At 38.3% G+C, this 16,743-nt stretch overlaps 1 protein-coding gene across 7 annotated transcripts in view; it reads right to left on the reverse strand.

Moving 5' to 3' along the window:
• Positions 1–16,743, reverse strand: part of LOC124711372 (inhibitor of nuclear factor kappa-B kinase subunit alpha) — a 183,897-nt gene that overhangs the window by 17,244 nt on the left and 149,910 nt on the right. For all 7 annotated transcript variants that reach the window (XR_007005466.1, XM_047241418.1, XM_047241420.1 and 4 more), the window contains 2 exons: positions 7,382–7,526; positions 5,968–6,266 (listed from right to left, as the gene is read on the reverse strand). Coding sequence is in view for 6 of the 7 variants with exons in the window: in XM_047241418.1 (XP_047097374.1) it covers positions 5,968–6,266; positions 7,382–7,526 (444 nt within the window). In the remaining variant the exon portion in view is untranslated. The remainder of the gene's footprint in view (positions 1–5,967; positions 6,267–7,381; positions 7,527–16,743) is intronic.

Below are 16,743 nucleotides of genomic sequence, written 5' to 3' on the forward strand. Positions count from 1 at the left end.
CGGATAGGTATACACTCGCACACACGCACATATCCATCCACACATACAGACACAAGCAGACATATATGTCTGCTTGTGTCTGTATGTGTGGATGGATATGTGCGTGTGTGCGAGTGTATACCTGTCCTTTTTTCCCCCTAAGGTAAGTCTTTCCGCTCCCGGGATTGGAATGACTCCTTACCCTCTCCCTTAAAACCCACTTCCTTTCGTCTTCCCCTCTCCTTCCCTCTTTCCTGATGAGGCAACAGTTTGTTGCGAAAGCTTGAATTTTGTGTGTATGTTTGTGTGTCTATCGACCTGCCAGCGCTTTCATTCGGTAAGTCACCTCATCTTTGTTTTTATATATAAAAGAGCAAGTTATTTACGTAAGAGCAATGCTTTCTAAATTTTCTCTGATTAGTAGTTAGAAGCGTTCCTCTTTCAAGATAATTTATTATACTTCAGTTTAGAATTTTCAAAATAATTCTGCAGCAAAATGAAGTTAAGGATACTGGTCTGTAACTGTGTAGGTTTGTTTTGCCTTCTTGTACCTGGGAGTCACGTGTGCTTTTTCTAGTCACATTTGCACTGCAAAAGAAATTCATGATAAATGCAAGCTACGTAAGGGATCAATGCAGCAGAGTACTCTCTATAAAACCGAATTACGATTTCACTTGAATCTGGCAACAAGATGGGAGGTGTGCTGAAGGAACAGGTCCCCTGCAGATAACTACAGGGCAAAAAACAGATGCACATGACCACAGATTAGGTACCTGAATGTTTTGCCAGGGATAAATGGTGAAAGAAGTATCAGGACGTTCACCTGTCATCCAATTCAAACAGCCTTCACACAACACTATTTTCACCCCTGCCGGAATGGTGTCCACAGGATGCATTGCTTCACAGTGTTCACAGCAAGCTGATACCCTGTTATTCCCTGTTATTGTCATGTACCAACCTGTATCAGAATTAATCAAATCAGGCAAACTTTTTGATGGGTCCAGCATCGAATAGAAATGTTCTTGTGCCTATTCGAATTTGTATACGCAATGTGCAAAGAGCAGAGTTACATATACAATTCAGGGCCTCCTGTACCATGTAACAGTGTGGTGTTTCTGGCTGGTATGTTTCCTCGTCAGTTGTGGTTGTTGTCCAGCTTTGAGTACTGGCAAATGATTTGCTGTACTGTGGTCATTTTAAAATGCTATTACAATTTGTGATAGTTGACAGAACCCTAACATCAGCAAGTTGTTTCCTGTAGCAGCTAACTCTGGTGGTGGAAGTTTTCCCAAATCGAATTATTCAAGGTATGCCCTTAACATGCTTTCATTTGAAAAATCGAGTGTTTGCATGATATCAGAGTTGATATGCACCCTTGTATAGGACATGTTCACAACTTGGCTTGTGCAAAAGGGCTGAAATTCCACAGCCTGCCTCTCAGTCATTTGTTCTACAGAATTATTCCGTTTCCTACGACAATATGCCCCCCCCCCCCCATGAACCATGGACATTGCCGTTGGTGGGGAGGCTTGCGTGCCTCAGCGATACAGCTTGTAACAATAACCAAAACGGCCTTGCTGTGCTGGTACTGCGAATGGCTGAAAGCAAGGGGAAACTACAGGCGTAATTTTTCCCGAGGGCATGCAGCTTTACTGTATGATTAAATGATGATGGCGTCCTCTTGGGTAAAATATTCCGGAGGTAAAATAGTCCCCCATTCCGATCTCCGGGCGGGGACTACTCGAGAGGATGTCGTTATCAGGAGGAAGAAAACTGGCGTTCTACGGATCGGAGCGTGGAATGTCAGATCCCTTAATCGAGCAGGTAGGTTAGAAAATTTAAAAAGGGAAATGGATAGGTTAAAGTTAGATATAGTGGGAATTAGTGAAGTTGGGTGGCAGGAGGAACAAGACTTCTGGTCAGGTGACTACAGGGTTATAAACACAAAATCAAATAGGGGTAATGCAGGAGTAGGTTTAATAATGAATAGGAAAATAGGAATGTGAGTAAGCTACTACAAACAGCATAGATACGAAGCCCACACCTACTACAGTAGTACAAGTTTATATGCCAACTAGCTCTGCAGATGACGAAGAAATTGAAGAAATGTATGATGAAATAAAAGAAATTATTCAGATAGTGAAGGGAGACGAAAATTTAATAGTCATGGGTGACTGGAATTTGAGTGTAGGAAAAGGGAGAGAAGGAAACATAGTAGGTGAATATGGATTGGGGCTAAGAAATGAAAGGGGAAGCCGCCTGGTAGAATTTTGCACAGAGCACAACTTAATCATAGCTAACACTTGGTTCAAGAATCATGAAAGAAGGTTGTATACATGGAAGAATCCTGGAGATACTAGAAGGTATCAGATAGTTTATATAATGATAAAACAGAGATTTAGGAACCAGGTTTTAAATTGTAAGACATTTCCAGGGGCAGATGTGGACTCTGACCACAATCTATTGGTTATGACCTGTAGATTAAAACCGAAGAAACTGCAAAAAGGTGTGAATTTAAGGAGATGGGACCTGGATAAACTGAAAGAACCAGAGGTTGTACAGAGTTTCAGGGAGAGCATAAGGGAACAACTGACAGGAATGGGGGAAAGAAATACAGTAGAAGAAGAATGGGTAGCTTTGAGGGATGAAGTAGTGAAGGCAGCAGAGGATCAAGTAGGTAAAAAGACGAGGGCTAGTAGAAATCCTTGGGTAACGGAAGAAATATTGAATTTATTGATGAAAGGAGAAAATATAAAAATGCAGTAAATGAAGCAGCAAAAAGGAATACAAATGTCTCAAAAATGAGATCGACAGGAAGTGCAAAATGGCTAAGCAGGGATGGTTAGAGGACAAGTGTAAGGATGTAGAGGTGTATCTCACTAGGGGTAAGATAGATACTGCCTACAGGAAAATTAAAGAGACCTTTGGAGAAAGGAGAACCACTTGCATGAATATCAAGAGCTTTGATGGACACCCAGTTCTAAGCAAAGAAGGGAAAGCAGAAATGTGGAAGGAGTATATAGAGGGTCTATACAAGGGTGATGTACTTGAGGACAATATTATGGAAATGGAAGAGGATGTAGATGAAAATGAAATAGGAGATACGATACTGCGTGAATAGTTTGACAGAGCACTGAAAGACCTGAGTCGAAACAAGGCACCCGGAGTAGACAACATTCCATTGGAACTACTGACAAAACTCTACCATCTGGTGAGCAAGATGTATGAAACAGGCGAAATACCCTCAGACTTCAAGAAGAATATAATAATTCCAATCCCAAAGAAAGCAGGTGTTGACAGATGTGAAAATTACCGAACAATCAGTTTTGTATGCCACAGCTGCAAAATACTAACACGAATTCTTTACAGACGAATGGAAAAACTAGTAGAAGCCGACCTCGGGGAAGATCAGTTTGGATTCCGTAGAAATACTGGAACATGTGAGGCAATACTGACCTTACGACTTATCTTAGAAGAAAGATTAAGGAAAGGCAAACCTACGTTTCTAGCATTTGTAGACTTAGAGAAAGCTTTTGACAATGTTGACTGGAATACTCTCTTTCAAATTCTAAAGGTGGCAGCGGTAAAATACAGGGAGCGAAAGGATATTTACAATTTGTACCGAAACCAGATGGCAGTTATAAGAGTCGAGGGACATGAAAGAGAAGCAGTGGTTGGGAAGGGAGTAAGACAGGGTTGTAGCCTCTCCCCGATGTTATTCAATCTGTATATTGAGCAAGCAGTAAAGGAAACAAAAGAAAAATTTGGAGTAGGTATTAAAATCCATGGAGAAGAAATAAAAACTTTGAGGTTCGCCGATGACATTGTAATTCTGTCAGAGACAGCAAAGGACTTGGAAGAGCAGTTGAATGGAATGGACAGTGTCTTGAAAGGAGGATATAAGATGAACATCAACAAAAGCAAAACGAGGATAATGGAATGTGGTCAAATTAAGTCGGGTGATGCTGAGGGAATTAGATTAAAAAATGAGACACTTAAAGTAGTAAAGGAGTTTTGCTATTTGGGGAGCAAAATAACTGATGATGGTCGAAGTAGAGAGGATATAAAATGTAGACTGGCAATGGCAAGGAAAGCGTTTCTGAAGAAGAGAAATTTGTTAACATCGAGTATAGATTTAAGTGTCAGGAAGTCGTTTCTGAAAGTATTTGTATGGAGTGTAGCCATGCATGGAAGTGTAACATGGACGATAAATAGTTTGGACAAGAAGAGAATAGAAGCTTTTGAAATGTGGTGCTACAAAAGAATGTTGAAGATTAGATGGGTAGATCACATAACTAATGAGGAAGTATTGAATAGGATTGGGGAGAATAGAAGTTTGTGGCACAACTTGATCAGAAGAAGGGATCGGTTGGTAGGACATGTTCTGAGGCATCAACGGATCACCAATTTAGTATTGGAGGGCAATGTGGAGGGTAAAAATCGTAGAGGGAGACCAAGAGATGAATACACTAAGCAGATTCAGAAGGTTGTAGGTTGCAGCAGGTACTGGGAGATGAAGAAGCTTGCACAGGATAGAGTAGCATGGAGGGCTGCATCAAACCAGTCTCAGGACTGAAGACCACAACAACAACAAAGACAATATGAGTGCTCTCTCTTCAACTCAGTAGCTATTGCTAATTCAACAGTGCATGATTACAATTACACAAAACTAACATCATATAACTGGAAGTGATGGGGCATGCTCTTTATCAGGTAACTCAACAGCTCTACAGACAATCAATCCCAGTCCTGACAAAGATCTGGTAGGAGGTGCCCCCAGTGCATCCTGGACACGCTGTATAGGGTTCAGATCTGAAGATCTCATCGATCAATCAGTGTGCTGGATACTTTTACCTTTGCAAAATGAATCCACTACAACAGCTCAACGTAGATGGGCATTATTGTCAATGAAAAGGAAGTCCACCCAAACAATACCACTGCAAAGTCACACATATTTGGAATATATCACCTCTCTAAATCTGAGCAATAAAAATATTCCTACAACCAACTCCCAACTCCAACAAAGCCCTTTCCTATACAATGCCTTCCCACATGAGGATCCCACCATCAGTAACAAATTGATTTTCCACTACGTTCTTGGGATTCTGCCAGATACCATTTTATCTCCTAACAAAAGCAGAATGACAACTGTTCTGAAAACTGATGTGGAATTTATCTGTTATATTGCTCCACTTGTATGTGGTCAAATTTTAATATTGTGGACTCCACAACAAACAAGTCAATCATTGCACAGCCACATGGGGAGCACACACTACTGCCTGATGTTTAACATATAGATCAAACGTTCTGAGCTTCTGACAACACACTCCTGACAAAATACAGTTTGTTGGAAACTTCAACTTTGGATGTAGCTGTAAGCCCTGCAAGACAACTGACTTGCATATGTTATTACATCTTTTGAGCAGTGAAGATCAGATACTGTTCCTACTGTGGAGCAGATGCTCTTAGTTGACCATGTACTGGTGTACAATGCAATTTTCTTGTACCTGAGAATTGTAGCTAAAGCCTAAATATGACAATTTGTGACGCATTCAACACTTCCGAAACTGTGGTCTGCACCTCACCTGCTTTAAGTAGTCTGAGAGTTCAACCCTCCAAATGGTAATTCTACTGCATTAAACTGCTTGCTTCATCAAGAGACTATGCACAGAATATAATGAAACTACAAACATGACAGGCATTATTAATATCTAATTCTTTTCCTTGTCTTTGAAGCATTTGCTGCTAAAGTCAGGAAGCACTTCTTCCCTACAGAAACCACAATTCCTGTTTGGAGAACATCTTTGTCATCTGTCATTACTCACATTTTTGCTTTCCATTTACTACTCATCCCAATTATTCTGAACTTCCAGACGTTAGTGTATATCACAAAACAAGAGTTATACCTCACAGACACAAAAAAGAAAGCACCAAAAGGAAATATGAAGTTGAAGTTGAAGGAAAATGTTTTTTTGTAACAGTTCCCACCTGAACCTGAGCTCAAAATTATCTTGAACAATAGTTGTAGCATCTGAGGCAGCAAATGGCGACACTCTGCCCGCAAGATGTGGTGATGACTCTCTGGAGACTCTCAGTTCATTTGGAGTTGGGGTTTCCTCTCTTGAGTGAGTTCTGCTAAGATTTCCATCTGCAAGGTTGCGATCTGGCATGAAACTGCCAATCTTGAAATCAGTCACAGTCAGTTCAGGAACTTGAAGCTCTTTCAACTCATCCAAGTACAGACTTGGAGATGGTGAAACATGACCGACAGAATTCTGTGTAGCATCCTGCAATGCAAGGAAGAAAACAAAACATATAATATATACACAAATAACAATCATTTATTCTGATGTTTAAAAGCACTAAAGAGCATCATTTTTATGAGCAAGAGGTTAACAGGTAAAGAAAACTCCGTAGGGGCTTCAAACATGCACAGCCTTTGCATTGTCCAGCAACTTTATGCACTTCAGGGGACTATTCTCTATGGGCACCACTTTTGGTGGTGCAATTAACCTACAGAAAATAAATACAGCATTCATATTCCCTTGTTTACCCAGAAACCTATTCAATAAAATGGTGGGTGTTTGAAAAGAGTGACTATATGGGATATTAACTCAAACCAGTACTAAACCAATTAAGTCATGTAATTTCTCTCTAATCAGCACAACCCACTACCAACGTAGCTGAAATGCTTAACTCTATCAGCCACACTGTAGCAGCCTCATTCATATTTAGTGTATGAATACTTCATGTCAAAGACCACAAACTGTTATGTGGAGATGTTTGCATGTCCATCAGGAAAACTGCACTTACACTACATTACAAGGGGTAACTTGCAACTTGGTCTCTGAAAGATCTTACACAGCATATCTTGTTGCCCATGATATCAACAAAGGCACTTGCATGTAGAATTTGTGTTTACGAATACTCACATTAGGTGGTTCATCCCTTCACTGTTATCACAAAAAGAAGAAGGAAAACTGAAGCAGGAAAGAATGATTTCTACTCATGACAACCACATAACATTTTATCATTAAAGGTGCAGTGTCAAACTGCCACAGGTGTTCTTATATTTCTTTCGAAAGGCAAGAGGAGGGAGGTATGAGTTTTCAGCATTGTAAGCTTGTTAGGTAAATGGCACGAGAAAAACTATCAGAGGAAGCAGTTTTTCCTTTACAGTTTTCATCTCTCACAGACAACCTTCCAGTTTGGCTTCTCTCTCTCTCTCTCTCTCTCTCTCTCTCTCTCTCTCTCTCTCCCCCCCCCCCTCCCCCCCTTGTGTGTGTGTGTGTGTGTGTGTGTGTGTGTGTGTGTGTGTGTGTGTGTGTTTTTTTCCAGACAATAATTTCAAATCAGCTACAGAAAAATATGTTAGTTAAAAATCTGTGAAACAGTGACTTACCAGTCCCATTACAGACCTCCAAATGTCATTTTGTCTCTTCAGTTGTTCCTCTTTCAGTTCAACACTGATTTTTTCTATTAATTCAATTGCTCTGTTGATAGGATTGTCGAGCATCTCAAGATCTTTTTGAAGAACAGCAAGTAATCTGAGAGAATAATGATGATAAATTAACATATAAATAATTTCTTTTAATTAAATACAATAAGAAATAAAATTGTCAATTTAAGAATAGTAATTCACAATGTTTCAAATGTAAAAAATTAGTAAGAAAAGAACAAGGTAATTCAGCATGGAAGAAAAGTATTTTGGTACATTTTAAAGTGTGTAAGCTTGTTTGAAGATTCTGCTACTTATATGAAAGACAATAAAGAGATTTAGCTCATGGAATGAAGGTAGACAAAATTGCACACCCTTTTAAATTACTGTATACGCATTTCAATTTGATTGCTACACCCAATGCACAGAAATGAAATACTTCTAGTATGTTGTGAATTATTTCATTCTAATCACTTTTGCATAATCTCATGCCACAGCCACCTCTTAATACAGTACTATCCTCTTGTACCTTGAACTGACTGATTTCTAACAGTGTGCCATTTTTGTCTATTCTGTTTCCTTTCTTGTAAATTCTAGTTTCTGTTTTCATTTCACATTACATCATTATAATATTTCCATCAAACTTCAACATCCTTATTCCTTTGCCACTGAAACCTATAACCTAAAATTACATGTATTATGGGTGTTATTCCAATAAATACAATAATTACATCATATTTCCTTACAGGTCATTATTGCTGTGCATATGCATTATCAATAAGAGCAAGTTTTCTAAAAATTGTGAATAATTCAATAAAAACACTTCTTATTTTAGCCATGAATTTTAATTTTATAATATTTCTTTATGAGTCATTATGACTGCACTTATACGTTATCAGTAAGCACATATTTTCTAAAACTTGTGAATAATTCAATAAAAACGGTTCTTATTTTACCCATGAATGATAGCTTCTTCACTGATTTCTTATTTCACCAAACGCAAAAACAGTACACACAGGTTACACCTTAATCTGTTTACTTCCATGTTTGGTTTTGTGTAGCTGTATTAGTAATTTTTTTTTTGGGGGGGGTGGGGGGGGGGGGGTGGGGGGAGATTTCATTTGATTGTTTATTTTACGTCTGATTTACATTTATCGGCATGATCAATTATTTTTTTTAAAACTCTTGTGACCTTTAACTTGATAATAATGTTCCATTACATGATTAATTATATAATTCAAGTGTATTACTTTGTACACTGAGTTTCGGGAAGCTGTGATAATCTTCTTATAGTAATCATTCAATCAATTATTTCAGTTTGAAGTATGCTATTTTCTAAATAACATGCAGTAAAAGCTTCCAAGCTGGTGGTAAGAATTTTCATTTCACCATTATCTGTCTGCTTTTCTTTCTGACCAAAACAAACACACACACACACACACACACACACACACACACACACACACACACCATTCAATAAGCATGAGTTTTTACAGTGCCTAATTCTCCACCCACTGCAACTCTTCCTTGACTGCTCCAGTTCATAAATATGATTTGGTGCAAATTTCCTCAACAAAATCTTCTCACATTACAACCCACACGTCACTCGAGATTTTGATAGTTGTCTCCACATCATCAAGAGTTAAAACGACTGACTGTTGGGGTTGGCACAGTTTTTTGCTTATATAGATGCAATAGCAGCATCGAGAACTTTCGAGAAAGGCCCAGAGTGACCCATGCACAGAAGGCATGTTCATAGCAGCTCTGTCCCACTACAGGATCAACTGACATCACATGGCATGAGGGGCAGGTGCCGCCACGTTTGGAACTGCTGTCCCACCTCACCACAAGTGTAAAGCATCTGTCTTTGCTTTGAATAGTTACATGACTTGTAAACCAAGCAGATTTTATTGAGGCATCTTTGTCAATTTGATAATTCAGAGCTTTATTGATTGACTAAATATATTTTTGTTGTTTATTCAAAGTTTCCTTTTCTATTTCAACAGCTGTAAATTAACATATCGCTATTGCAAAATTTTAATTGCATGTGATGTAATCTTTTGTGGAAATGTAGCTGAGATCTGTGACAGCACCACCTGCACAAAATATACTGTCTTCATCTATGTTGGGATGAATTTTGCTTGAAACAATAATGTGGAAGATATTTTCAGTGGAACACGAAATTTGATTCAACCAGCCAGAAATTTCTATCCAAAACAGAAACTCTTAATAACTGGATTCACAAATAAGAGGTTGGTAAGTATAAACTTAAATCTATACAATGAACTGATATATTAAGAAAGGGGTCAGGTGGCTTGAAGCAATATCCATCAACCCAAATACTTTTTAAAATGACAAATGTTTAGCAATCAATTATCCACATTTTAATATATTAGGTTCTGAAACATTAAGTAATACGTTTGTCAATATCTGCAGAATTGTAAACTATAGGGAACTCTAATATACACTGGTTCAGTTTATAAACTACACTGCCTGACAAGAAAAGTGAAGCACCTAGAAGACACAGTCAGTTGTCAATGTAACTTCAGACATGTACACACAATCTTTGGGTACATAAATGATTAGAACTGCAATTCTCTGTGAAAATATGGAGTGGCCATGAGAGTGCACTACTGCTGTTCACGTTTAATGTTGTTACCAGGCCTAGTAGAGTATATACGAATGTCAACAGCATCAGATGTGGAGTGATCACTGTAGACGACACTGAGACGCCACGTACTTGTGTGAGACAACGTTATGAGCACATGACAGAGTTGGAAAGGGGTCTTCATTTCGACAGTCGGTTGAATTGTGTAGTTTCCAGATTTGTGAGGCACCTGAAGGTAGCAGTAGCCTAATGTAGGACTGCATGCGAATGTGATGACAAGCATTCTAGTCAAGAATTTGGTTGACCACATCCGACCACCACAAGCGAAGACTGCTGTATTGTACACAAATCACATTTTAACCCCTTCACATCTGTATCCGAATCTGACAACAAGTAATGGCCTTCCAGTAACAATCTCTGTCATCCTGCACCACTGCTCGGAGATTATCACCAGCCAGACTAGGAAATTACCGTCCCATGTGTAGGCTGCGATTAACACCACAACACGAATGGCTGCATTTGCAGTGTTGCTGTGTCCAGAAAGGCGCCATTACCACAACAACACAAATGGCTGCATTTGCAGTGTTGCTGTGTCCAGAGAGGACAGACTGCAGATAAATACAGTGAATCCACTGATTTACATTTTCGTGCAGTCCGGACTTAAAAAATGCGCAACTGAGGAAAAAGCAGAATTGAGAAAAATGTTAAAACCCCCAAAATATGAGCAAAAACACACGTAATTGGCATATACAATTAAAAATCGCTACTTTGGACAAGATCTGTTTAAGCTAAGGAAATTAAATGTACAATATGATGTTCATGCAATAATTTGTGGCAATGGAATTCATCAGTTTTTTTAAATCGCAGATGTGTAACAGCAAGTAAAAACTCAGTAAAAAACTGAAATTGGTTTGTGGGTACTAGGTAATCGAGCTGTTTTCTGTCATTTTATGACCAAAAATTATACATTCAAAACATGTGTTTTTGAGGGATCATCCTTTGTGGTCACCCTCCATTGGAAATATTTCCTACAAAATAGCAAGAATCCTTAATAAGTTTTAGGTGAAAGTGATTTTACACCCATCACCTAAGATTTCGGACCTGCTGAGATCAGTGAAGGATAATTTGTTATTGTGGAAGGCGTCAATTTACAAAATACCTTGCCAGTGTGTTAGGGTCTATACAGGACAAAAAACACACACTCCAATGGACATTCAATGGAGTATCACAAAACATTAATTTTGGCCACACCACCTTTTTGGGACTTCATTATAAAACAATCCATTGAAATACACATTGTGGAAAATCTAATGAACCGCAACAGCGGCTATCAGCTGGATAATGCGTGGAGTCCCGTCATCTCTGAGATTTGCTCCAGACGAAGACGCCAGAATACTCCGATAACTGCAGCAAGTGGCAACACTGAAGACAGCTGATCCTTGCAATTCCACCAGCAAGGGCACTGCCGCTGGGTGGTTGTGGTCCTTCTGTCACCGTGACTCTGACGCATGTGCAGCAATACTATCAGCATGCTATATAAGGTGGAGCGGATAACATCTTTGTCAGTCTTTGGTGGCTCACCTGAAGATGACTGGCAGGTGTTCAGTTGAAATATTGTGGAATGAAGGGTACGACATCTGGCTGCAATCCCGAAATCTTTCCAAACATTTAATTCGCCGAGAAAATTTTTACAACACAACAGTGAAAACATAAACGTTGTGGACCCTTATACAATTAATAATGCTTTTAATAAACATTTTATCAATTCAGGTATCTTATGCATGAACCCTGTTCTTGGCATCTACTGAAAGCCGGAACAGGTGCAAAAACATGAGGTGAAATAGAGAAGCACAAATCACAGAAATGACATTGTGTTAAGACATGAAGCTATTCTACAAATTATTTCTTTTATTATATTTTATTTGACACTCCAGTCATCTACCTTTGGATGAAAAAATTATTTACAAATATCATATTTTAACATTTGTTTTATGGTTTGTTATGCAACTCCTGCTACTAACAAAAATTTGTACTGGAAAATGTTGTGTGACCAAAAGTGGTTGTACAATACAAAATAATTTGTGCAGCACCTTCACATATTACATAATGTCATTTCTATGATTTATAAAAGCTGTGGAACACAATCAACAAAAACTATTTTACAATCATAAATAAAATACAGAATGAAGTCTATATGGATGGGATAGAATTACCTCCATTATTTTAAAATAATTCAATCATTCACTCATTGTGTTTTCTAGTTTACTTATTTAATATAAGTTTAAATAAAGCTAGATTCCCACATCAATTAATTTTGACAAAAGTCAAACCATTGTACAACAAATGCAGCCGTGACAACACTGCAAACTGCCTAAGTGCTTGAAATCATTGTAATGAAACATTTTTATCAAAGAAAAAGTAACAACAACTTCATCTGCTTTATGTATCTAATACATCCAGTTGTAACGGATTTAGATGGCAATGAAAGAGAGGCATGTTTGTTCCTAGACCTGTCACATACATCTGGCCCAGTTTCTAATTAACTGCTAGTTAATAAACCAGATTCATTCATTCACACACCGAGTTCCTTGCAGTATCAGAGAAATAGTGAAATGTCTATTACAATTACACCTACAATGCAGATATAGGATTGTGATAATTGAACACAAAGATATTTATGTTATTAAAAAGTATATTTCTAGTTTTGCTACTGTAATGTATGATGTGTTCAAAGATTTGTTCTGAGGTGTTTACTGTGTGATCTACCCACAGTGCAAAACATTACACTATTTAACAATATAGATGATACAACAATACTGTTAGCTGCCAATTAAATGAGGATGATTTGGCAATTAATTGTTTTGGTGCCTTAATTGTCTTGAGAAATCACTTTGCAAGTAATAGCCTACACTTAACATTAGTAAAATACAGGTATTTTTAATGTGCTTCACTTAAACCACTAGATGTGCAATGGTGTGTTGTATCTAATCACTACACAGAACAGTGCTCCCTGGAAAAAAAAATTGAACCACCCAGAAGGAGAGCAGAAAACAAAATGAAAACTCAGAGTTTCAGAGAGTATGTGCTGTTATTTTAGTGATTAGAATACTGAGTCAAATTTACACAGAATTTTGCAGTATGGGCCCTATCATCATCATGATTTTGCCCCTCATCTGGTCTGGATGTGTGCTCTGTTTCAATTAGGAAGTGTGTCACAGAGCCGTTGAATCCACTCCTGAGGCAAGCTACACAACTGTTGTAACTGGCCTTTGATAACCTAGATTCTGGCAATCAGACAGAGTGACATCCAAGCTAACCTCACACACATTCTGTCTGGGACAGATCTGGGAATCTTGCTGGCGATGGGATCACCTCAACATCACACAAACACCTTATAGAGATGTGCCGTGTGTGGACAAGCATTGTCCTGTTGGAAAATGGCACTACTATAACATCGCATCAGAGGTAACACATGAGAACACAAGATGTCCGTAACATACAGTGTGTCCACAAAGTCACTCTGCAGCATCAATCACCAAGTGTCTCACCTTGTGGGATGTGTAAGATTGACAGCACATTCGTATTGCTCTATAAGCTGGTAGCCAGGATTTGCTGCTAGCTGCTGCAGTTGTGTTGGGATTCTAACTTATCACAATTAAACCTATGAAATAAATTATCTGTAATAATTACAATCAAATACATTGTACTCACCAATATCACAGTAGGTGCTGGAAATGTTTCATGTATAATTGAATGCAGGCAATGAATTGTTGTTGTCTTCAGTTCATCTATTGTCTTTCGATTATTTTGACAGCTGACCTCAGAGGAAATAGTCGAGTGGAGACAGATCACGTGAGCACAGAGGTCACGTGAGCACGGAGGTCAGAGACCTTTCGTAATTACTCTGATGCCAAAGATTTTTTCTAAAAGTCATAGGGACTGGTGTGCTGTATGAGCAGTAGCATTGATTTGTTGGAAACATGAACAACTGATCTCATTTTCACTTAGTAGGGCAATAAATAGATAAATTATCTGTCAACAAAAACATCCAACGTGACAGTAGTGAGGAACATGATCAGATCTATAATTTGCACTACCATTATGGCAACCCACACTCTGATTCTCTCTGTGTGCAATGGTGTTTCTCTTAAGACACATGGATTTTCTGATGACCCAATTCATGAATTTTTGGAATTAATGTTGCCAGATAGGTGAAACCAAGCCTTGTAAGTGAAAAAAGGTTTCATTTAAAACAGCGACTTGTCAGTTAACAAATTCCTGAAACCATTCACAATAACTGTTTGTTCTGAATGGTCCGTATAATGTAATAGCTGCACAGCCGTAATTTTATAATTTTATATGGGTACATCCCCAGTTCTTTGGTTACAGCCTCATGCGCTGTCCTACAAGAGACCTTTGCCTCTTGTGATAAGCTCTTCACTGACTTTTCTGGACTCCATAACATAATGTCCGAAATGTTGTCAAGCTTCCACTCAGCTAAAATTGTGGGCATACCGGTTCATGGTGTATAATTAACTGAACCTGTTGTCTGGAATTTGCAAATAAAATCACCTACAGTGTCACAATGTGGACACCTCGAAGCAGGAACACACAAAATAAATTGCCGCTTCACATGCTCCGTAATGCTTCCTCATGCACAGAAAACCTCTTCTACTAAAAACACTCTCTCTGCAAGAGTATGCAGTCTCACCACACTCAGCGTACACAAGAGCTAGACAATAACACAACTAACAGCTGTAACGCATATGGTACATTGTCACTATCACTGCAGGCAAGATTTGCATGTGCTGCCAACCTTTCAAGCGCGCAAGACAAGACACACGGATCTTGCCACTTCAGGGAGACATTGCAGACACTCGGTACCAATGTGCTATGAGTTACCTCAGCCACTATCAGCTGTGACCTGAAGACATAGCCAATGGTTTTCCATACAATGAACCAGGAGAAACAATGCCACTGTTGTCTCTCTCCAAAACACTAGATGAATGGGACCTCTCACAAGATCATCCCCATGCTTGCCGTGATGGCCATCTGGGGTATTGCAGAGCCACGATTCATCACTGAACAGAATATGACACTATTCATCAGCAGTCCATGCTTCTTGGTGATGATACCGTTCCAAATGCACCCGTTTTTGTTGAAGTGTTAACGTCAACCTGTGCATTGAATCATAATTCCCTAGTGTGGCTACTAGTAGTCTCCAATCAATTGTGCAGGATGATGCAGAATGTTACAATTGTCACCACATCCCGAGTGGTCGAACAATAGCCACTGTCACATCTAAATGCCCCACATATCTAGATATTGTCTGATTCAACCAGCCAGCCAAATGGAGACCTACCGTGAGACCCTCTTTAAAGTCTGTCAGATAACAGTAATGTTGTCTAACACAAGTAAGCAGCACCTCTGTATTCTTCACTGTAACCACTCAACATCCCACACTGTCCACATGCCTTATATACCCCACTAGATCTGGTAGCACCACTAAACACAAACAATTCTACTGTACAGAGATATGCAACTCTAATCAATTACATAACTCCAGATGGTGTGGATGTGTACGAACTTAAATTGACATTTGACCCCACCTACTGGTTGTTTAATGTTTTTGTCAGGCAATGTAAAATTGGAGGAAACAGCTTTCATGGTGGGATGGTAGACATCTACTTCTCATACAAATTTCACATTGATTTTTGTACCAAAAATTACGAAACTCAGCTAATACAATAAGGACATCATCACAAGTTTTCAACTATGAACATAGGTGTATGATATATTTTGCAATAATGTTTCCATATTACACATATGGAATTGAAGTATGGTGATAGGCTACAGTCCAACATATGAACAGAGCAATTGTCCGTCAAAATAAGGCAGTGGAGAGTGGATGAAGTCAGATTTATAATGACTTAAGTAAACAAATGTCTATGAGAAAGAAATAACTCACACAGCTATCATTACACATTTGTAAATCTAACTTGCGAATATCACCTGGCAAAGCATAACACACAAGTTGCAGATAACAGCTCCTGTTATGTGGGGATCAAAACAACCAATGTCATCAAGAAGTTTAAAAGCAAGGTGCTTCCAAATGGCACTGGAAGAATTTTTTATTATTAAACAAATCTGTAGTCTCAAAGAATTCCTTCAGAGGAGTATATCATCTTCAAATCTGTACTGTATTATTAAATGATAAATTTTATAAGTAACTGAGATTTATGTACTATTGCAACTGTTTCCTTGAAGTTATGACATAAATTGTATTATGTGACCCCAATCATCTAAAACAGTTACTGTGTTCGTCTAATAACTAATGCTTATTTTGGATATCTAATAAATCATGAACTAGCACTGAGCAATAACAAAGTCTCTAACATTTTATTTTGACTATGTTAAATTGAATGTATGAGTTACACAGCAAACGATATACTGCTTGCTTACAAAAATATGTTCGATTTTTTATCAAACAGATGGATGTACAACTTTTGCTCAGCCATGTCAATTTTCATAACATGAGAGAGCATGTGGAGTACTTTATACACATGTAGTGAATAGCCATCTTTATGCTACCAAGGTAAACGTGTATGACCAAAATCAGTTTAATTATTGTTTAATTAAACAATGATACAATAAACTTATATTGTATCAGCTAAATCACTGTTCAATTAAACACTAATAAAATAAACTTTCATTGTAT

Source organism: Schistocerca piceifrons, chromosome 8 (assembly GCF_021461385.2).
Source record: "Schistocerca piceifrons isolate TAMUIC-IGC-003096 chromosome 8, iqSchPice1.1, whole genome shotgun sequence".
NCBI classification, from domain to species: Eukaryota; Metazoa; Arthropoda; class Insecta; order Orthoptera; family Acrididae; genus Schistocerca; species Schistocerca piceifrons.